At 59.2% G+C, this 6,926-nt stretch overlaps 1 protein-coding gene across 2 annotated transcripts; it reads right to left on the bottom strand.

The window, feature by feature from the left end:
• Nucleotides 1-1,126: 1,126 nt before the first annotated feature.
• Nucleotides 1,127-6,353, bottom strand: TREM2 (triggering receptor expressed on myeloid cells 2). Of its 2 annotated transcripts, XM_036413776.2 has the most exons (6): nt 6,215-6,353; nt 5,644-5,747; nt 3,723-4,073; nt 2,362-2,452; nt 1,499-1,692; nt 1,127-1,392 (listed from the first exon to the last, which is right to left on the bottom strand). In XM_036413776.2, the coding sequence occupies exons 2-6, from the start codon at nt 5,681-5,683 to the stop codon at nt 1,376-1,378; spliced, it is 693 nt and encodes a 230-aa protein (XP_036269669.1). In that variant the 5' UTR covers nt 5,684-5,747; nt 6,215-6,353; the 3' UTR covers nt 1,127-1,375. The 2 variants fall into 2 exon arrangements, with proteins under 2 accessions (XP_036269669.1, XP_036269668.1); XM_036413775.2 differs by having other exon boundaries at nt 5,644-6,268.
• Nucleotides 6,354-6,926: the final 573 nt, after the last annotated feature.

Genomic DNA, 6,926 nt, shown 5'->3' with positions numbered 1-6,926 from the left:
ACCTCCCACAGGGCTGCCTCTGCCCACCTTTGTTTACTTCACCCATTTAAGTTGGACATTCAATGTGCACCCCTCAATGGCTTTTAGGACATTCACAACTTTAGGACGTTGTCATCACCCCAGAAAGAAGACCCACATCCCTTAGCACAGTCACGCCCCACCCCCAACAACTGCTAATCTACTTCCTGTCTGTGGGTTTGCCTTTTCTGGACATTTCGCAGCAATGGATCATACCCTTTGGTAACTGGCTGCATGCCCTGGTCGTCATGTCTTGAAGGTTCCTCTGTGTTGTAGCGTGTCAGTGCTTCATTCCTATTGTCAGATAATATTTCACTGTATGGACATGTTTTACTAGTTGGTGGACATTGGGTTATTTCTCCCCTTGGCCACTGGGAATAGTGCTGTTGTGAGCTCTGTGTACAGGTGTGTGTGTGAACGTGTGTTTTCTTCTTGTGCATCTCTGTGACCTGTGGTGATGCTCCTGTAACTGTTGGAGAGAGTGTCCCAACCACCAGCCCGGCCCTCCCAGGATCCCTGATTGCTGACCGACTTGTCTCCTCTGCCTCCTCCCCCCTCCATTAGAACTGGGCTCCTCATGGGCCGACATCATTGCCTGTTCTGTTTCTCTGTGTCTCCAATGCCTGGCACAGGAAAGACCTGTGGAGTAAATAAATGCCTGAGCTGGAGGAAAGGGCACCTTGAACGCCAAGTGCAATTGGATTTCTAGGCTCTACCGGGACCTCTGGGTAACCCTCGCCCTTGTGAGCCTCAGTTTCCCTTCTGTGCAATGAGGGACTTTGTTCAGGAGTTTCCGGTTCTGGGGCACTGCCCTCTGGAGGAGATGAGAGCACAGCTCCAGGGAGAAGGGACGAGTCAGCTGGGAGCTGGATGGACTCGGGTGGGGGCAGCACGGGAGGCGGGGCCTGGGCAGGGAACTTATGGATGGGAGGCAAGAGGAGAGGAAGACGAGGCCAGAGAAATTCCAGAGGAGGCAGGACTAGGCAGTTAGCTCTAGGAAAGGGAGAAGAAGAACAGAAAGATTGCCCAATGAGCCAGCCATTTCTCCTTGTTGAGATTTATTCTCCTAACCCTGAAGCAAAAGAGAACTTCAGGATGCCCCAACCAGCCAGTTAAACGTGAAGTCTCAGCTTTATTTGTGAGAATGTTTGCTGTCCATGACACACACACACACACACACACACACACACACACACACACAGAGACTCAGCCTTGGGGCCCGGGGAGGCAAAGTGCAGGCAAAATGGTATTTTGCCAAAGCAGAACCAGGAGTCTTGGTAGTCGAGGGGTGAGTGCACAGGCTGGCTGTTCCCTGCAGACCTCCGCAGGCGTCTCGTCCACTTGGGGTCCTCTCCTCTCAGGTGTCCCTCAGCCCTGCAACACACGAAGGGAGTCCTCACACACCCCTCTCAGCCACCTTGCCCTCTCCCCACCTCGCCCTCTCTGCCTGCTGCCCAGCCGCACTGCTCTCCAAACTCACCTGTCAGAGTCTGGAGCTGGTCACCTGGGTCTTGGCCACAGTCAGGCCCACTGGCCGGGGGTGTCCCCTGTTTCCTCCCATGCCAGGCCGCAGCCCAGAGGGCGCTGGCGGCTAGCAGCTTGCTGAGAAAGATGCAGGCCAGGAGGAACAGGATGGAGGTGGGTGGGAAGGGGATCTCCTCTTCCTGGAGGCTCCTTGGAGAACAAGGAGGGCACATGGGAGGCCTTGGGTGGCCTCAGAGAAGGATGGGGAGACACCAGGAGCTTCCCGGGGCTGAGAGCCCCCACCCCCACCACCCACCGCTGGGATGGAGCTCCGTGGGGCTCAGGAAGCCTGCATTCAGGAGACCTGAGTTCTAGGCCGGGTCTGCCTGCCAAGTGCATTGCAACACATCACCTCCCCTGCTGCACAGTGTCTGCCCTGCGTAATGGGTGGTATGAGATGTGTGAGCACATGAAGGGGCACATGTGTGCTCCATGGTTATATTAGCATGTTTAATACCAGTACACAGACAGGAACCAATCAGAACTGATTCTGGTCCCATCAAAGGACCCCAGTTTTGTACTGAAGCACTAAAGCGTCACTGCTGATGGATTGTGGGGATGTCCTGGGGCTGCCAGGGAGGTGCCGGGGCCTGACCTTTCAGGATTCTTGGGGCCACGGCTGTTTACAAACTCTTGTGAAAAATTTCAAAGTTTTAGCGCCTGGCAGTCATGTCAACCTGCCAGCCGTTTCGACAGAATCGTCCCCTGCCCTTCATGCTCTGACTGCCTTGGACTCCAATCCTAGGACCTGCAGGCCCCATCCCCTGGCCCTCTGCTGGGCGGGGCCAGCGGGGCCTTAGGGGAGACCTGTCACTGTACCTGGAGACGCTGTGCTCCACCTGGGCATCCTCAAAGCCCTGGGACTGCTCGGGGGTCCAGAGCCCACCGGGGTCCTGGCCATCGAGGGGGTCTGTGGAGAGAGAGCTGGTGACCTGGGGGAGGACCTCCTGGGTGGGTGAGGCCCATGTGGATGGAGCTGTTAAACCCTGAGCCTCCGCTCCCTCGCCTGGGAAGTGGGGCAGGTAGCAGCCCTCCTCAACGCCAGTGCTGCGGATTCGGTGCAGCATCCTTGGCAGAGCCCGCCTCCTCCCAGCACTCAGGGACTCTCAGGTCTTTGGGAAGATCACGTGGAATAGTGGATGTATTTGCAAGTCCTGCGTTAACAGCCAAGCCACCAGCCTTGGATTATTGTTATTATTATTATCATTGTTCTGCTACCTAAGGAGTCAGCTGGGCCTTAGACCAGGATAAGGCTGAAATTTCATGTCCTCAACCCCTACTCCTTCTCCCCTCTTAGAAAGGTGGTGAAAGTGGGGCTTGGGGTCTGGGGCAGGCAGTACCCCCAAGAGCCCCACCTTAGACAAGTAGGACCCTGGAACCTCATTTCCATGATAAGGGACGTGCTGGGGGAGGAGCTGGGAAGAAGAGCCTCAGAAAAGGAATGGTAACCCCATCTTTCCTTTAGGGCCGGCTCACGTTCTTGGTCTCCCTGCCCCGCCCCCCACTACCCTCCCCGCCCCCCTGCAGCAGAGGCTTCCTTGGAGGGTATCCTCCAGGCAAAGCTCAGGGCGGGGAGGACCTGGGCAAGCCTGGAGTGAGGGTGCCAGGCAGTTCAGCAGCTGGAGGCTGGGGCACGGCTGTCACTCTCCCCCTCTCCCCCCCCCCTCCAGCCCCCAGCACCTTTAACTGCATGGCCTGTGAGCTTCACAGGAGCCCTAGGTCCACAGGACGGACACCATCATCCACTTAAAGATGAGGAATTACAGGGTGTGCACGCTGCCCAGGAACAGAGTCCCTCTCTGCACCTGGTTGGAGCTTAATTTGTGCTGATAGATCCTCTGGGTGGTTGGGTGAGGGACTTCGGGAATCTCCTCCTGCTCTTTCCGGACCCCCTACCCATGCACTTCCCAACCCATGGGCATGGATAAAGCCGTTTGGGGCAGCAGGACCACAGATGGTGCCTTGTGCGAATTAGAGAGGGTCTCTTCCTTCGGTGTATGCAGGGGCGTGGCCTGGACGGAGGAGCGGGGTGGGACTGTGGTTCCTGTGCAGTGAGCAGCCCGCACAGCTACTGAGGTGGCCTCGGTGGGGCATTCCCAGGGCCCCTGGGCCCCAAAGGGGGGTCCTGTGCACAGACACCAAAGGCAGGAACCCCGGCCTGAGGACCTCTGCCCACTCACCGGCCAGCACCTCCACCAGGACCTCCCCGAGGGTGTCGGCCTCGCTCCCATGGAGGCTCTGGCACTGGTAGAGGCCGGCGTCGTGGGCCTGGAGGTTGCGCAGCGTGACGGTGAGCCTGCCGCCCAGGGCGTCGTCCGAGACGGCCGTGCTCCCGTTCCACATCTTCACGAAGGACAGCAGCCACGAGCTGTGGGTGCTGACCACCCGCTGGCACGGGCCCTCTGCACCCAGCTGGCGGCACCAGGCCTTGCGTCGCGCCCAGTGCTCCCGGGAGTTGTAGGGGCAGGACACCCGCAGGGACTGGCCGGCCAGGCCCCGGAACACCGTGGCGTTGAGGCCTCGGGACAGCTCTGGGGAGGAGACGTTCGTTCACTCTTCCACTCATTCGTCAAATATCTACTGAGCACCTACTATGTGCCCTGAACAAAAGAGACAGACACCCTGCCCTCACGGGCTCGGGTTCTTACAGAAGTTGGAGGAAGGTGGCGCAGCCCAGGCTGTGCGCATGGGAAATTGGGAGCCATGAAGCCTGCATCCCGGGTCTGCCTCTCTCACGGGGACAGAGGAGCCAGCCAGGCGGGTTGTGGCCCCGTGGGCAGGGAGCAGCCGCACAGCCACCCCCGTGGCCCTGGTGGGGGCTTTCCTGGCAGCCCGGAGGCTGGTTCTGCTGAAGTAACCGACCCTCTGGGCCTGCTTCCAAAAACACTCGGTCTCTACGTTCCCTCCCGGTCTCTGCACATCTTCTCCCCATCACGAGGCGAGGCTCCTCCCCACAGCGCTCCGTCTCCAGAGAGACGGCTGGTGACGCTCTGGGGCCTGGGGCTGCTTCCACCCCACGCCGGCCACGCGGGCACCGCTCCGCGCTCTGCTCCTCCTGACCTTCAGCTCCAGCTTCCCCATTTCTGCGGCTTCGTTCCCCTTTCAGGACAGACTCGTCTCAGAGTTATTTTGGGGGGAGACACGAGGCTGCTATTTTGGGGTCCTCCTTGGGGTGGGAGAGATGGGCTCAGAGCACCCATCCACTTTCAGGGCAGGGGCTGCTGGGGAGTCACCGAGAGCCCTCTGCCTCAGTTCCCCTCTCGGTCCTTCTCCCTTCACCCCATCTTCAACCATACCGGGCAGAAACTTGAGAGAGAGGATTGGGGAGTCGGTGGCCTGCCTTTGGGAGCCAGAGAAATCTAGGGAGCGGTGGCCCCTCCACACGGTGGCCCCTCCATTCACCCCCTGCTCTAGGCCTGCCGCCTACCCCCCCCCCCGCCCCGCCCCGGCCACGCCACGCCACCCCAGCTGATAAACTGCAGGAGCCAGGCTCCATCGGGACAGTCTCCCCACTTGGGTTTGCCTGTTGTTCTGGCGGGGAGGGGAGGGAGAGGCGCCTTTCCCCCAAGGAGGAAAGGCAGTTGTGGGCCAGAACCTAGCTCACAGACAGGAATATTGGTCCCCCTCACCTCCTACCAGGGTGAGGACGAAAGGTCCTTCTGAGCCTGGGAGCGGGCACCCAAAGGACACGAATCTCAGCCCCAGGTTCTTTCCTCCCTCCCCCGGCCACTCCTCTGGGGCTAGTCAGATGCTGAAATGAATCATACGTTTCGGGGCTTTTGCCAGTGCCCCCGAACTTCCCCAGCCACTAGCTAATGCTGGAGATGCCACCATCAGAACTCCTTCCCCTCCCACCGGCCAGGACCCACCAGCCTTCACACCTGCGCCTGCATAGACTGACTGCGGGCCCTATCCCAGGAGGGAGGGAGGGAGAGGAGGAGGGTGTGGGGTGGCGGGAAAAGAGGGTACTTGCACCTCCTTGGGCCCCAATGCTCCCCTGCCCTGCCCCACTTCCCCGCCGCCCCCCTACCCCCTCCCCTCCGCCAGGTACTCAAGGCAGGGGAAGGAAAGAAGCCTTCTGCGGGGCAGGGAGGGGATTACCTGTGATGGAGAGCAGGAAGAGCAGCCGGAGGGGCCCCATGGCAGCCTGCCCTGGCAGAGGCGGACGCAGAGTGCCTTGTGCAAGATCCCGTCTTTCCCTTGAACTGCAGAAAGGAGAGGGTCGGGCAGTCAGGCGCTGCCCACAGGAACTGGCTCCTGGGGGTTGAGCAATAGTCAGGACTGGGGTCTGGCTTTGTGATTCGGGGAGGGGTGGCGGGATAGAGGAGGAGAGGAGAGAAGAGGAGAAGCTGCTGTGCAGACCTCTGTCTATGCCAGCCCTCCGTCTATGCCAGCCAGGGTCACCGATGGCTGGGGCTGGGCAGGGTCAGAGGCTGCAGAGCCTCACCGGTGGTCGCTGTCCCGTCCTCAGCTGGGTTCAGGCCCTCCTCCAGGGTCACTGCCTGCATCCTCTGGGTTCAGCCTTGCCAGGGGTGGAGATGTGTCTCCTCTTGGAAGAAGCCAGGGCCCGCCCCAGCCCCTCTAGTCCTTCCCGCTGGCTGGCATCCCCGCAGTGTGGAGCGTGAAGAACGCAGGCTGGAGCCGGACTTGGTGGCTTTAGGTCACTCCTTACCTCCTGTGTGTGCAATCACAGCCTCTGCAGTCACAGCCCCTGTCTCAGTTCCTGTAAAATGAGAATAATAACCGCCTACAGGGTTACTGGGAGAGTCACATGGATTTCCACAGGCGAAGTGCTTTAGAACAGGGCCTGACACACAACAAACATGCAACACAATTAAACTAGTACTGTTACCCTAGTTAGCAGGACACACTTCAAGAACTCAACACAAGTAACTAGTACTGTTATCCTAGTTAGCAGAACACACAGCAAGCACTCAGCACAATTAGCTAGTACCATTATCCTAGTTAGCAGGACACACAGCAAGCACTCAGCACAATTAGCTAGTACCGTTACATAGTTGTCAGGGGAAGAGACAATGGGCTGTCTGTGGGAGGGAGAATTTTCTCTGCCACCTGGACTCTCCTGCCCAAGTTTGGCCTCCTTAGCACAGCCGGCGCCTCATGCTCACATGACCAGTACTTTGTGTGCACACACATACCTTGAACTCCCTACCATCCTATGGGGGCAAAACAGCAGGTGACATTTTCTGGATATCTGGGGGTGGGGGTGTGCTTTTTCCACGAGTTCAGATCCTCTGAAGGGTGATCCAGGCGAGACAGCTGTGTGAGTCAGGATGGGGTCGGGGTATCAAAGTACTCCCAGAGGCAGGAAGCTGAGTCATGCGGGCGGAGGTAGCAGGAGAGACTGGGAGCCCAGTATTGCC

This window comes from Pipistrellus kuhlii, unplaced genomic scaffold (assembly GCF_014108245.1).
Source record: "Pipistrellus kuhlii isolate mPipKuh1 unplaced genomic scaffold, mPipKuh1.p scaffold_m20_p_5, whole genome shotgun sequence".
Classification (NCBI taxonomy): Eukaryota; Metazoa; Chordata; class Mammalia; order Chiroptera; family Vespertilionidae; genus Pipistrellus; species Pipistrellus kuhlii.
This window is presented reverse-complemented; position numbering and strand designations above follow the sequence as displayed.

Bases quoted from the DNA above. Each gene is read 5' to 3' on its own strand.
- TREM2 (XM_036413776.2), bottom strand. From the start codon at position 5,683: ATGGGGCCCCTCCGGCTGCTCTTCCTGCTCTCCATCACAG. The intron at 4,074-5,643 runs GTAATCCCCTCC...TCTCCTCCCCAG, and splicing joins CTTCCTGCTCTCCATCACAG to AGCTGTCCCGAGGCCTCAAC. The intron at 1,693-2,361 runs GTACAGTGACAG...TTGTTCTCCAAG, and splicing joins GTGGAGCACAGCGTCTCCAG to GAGCCTCCAGGAAGAGGAGA.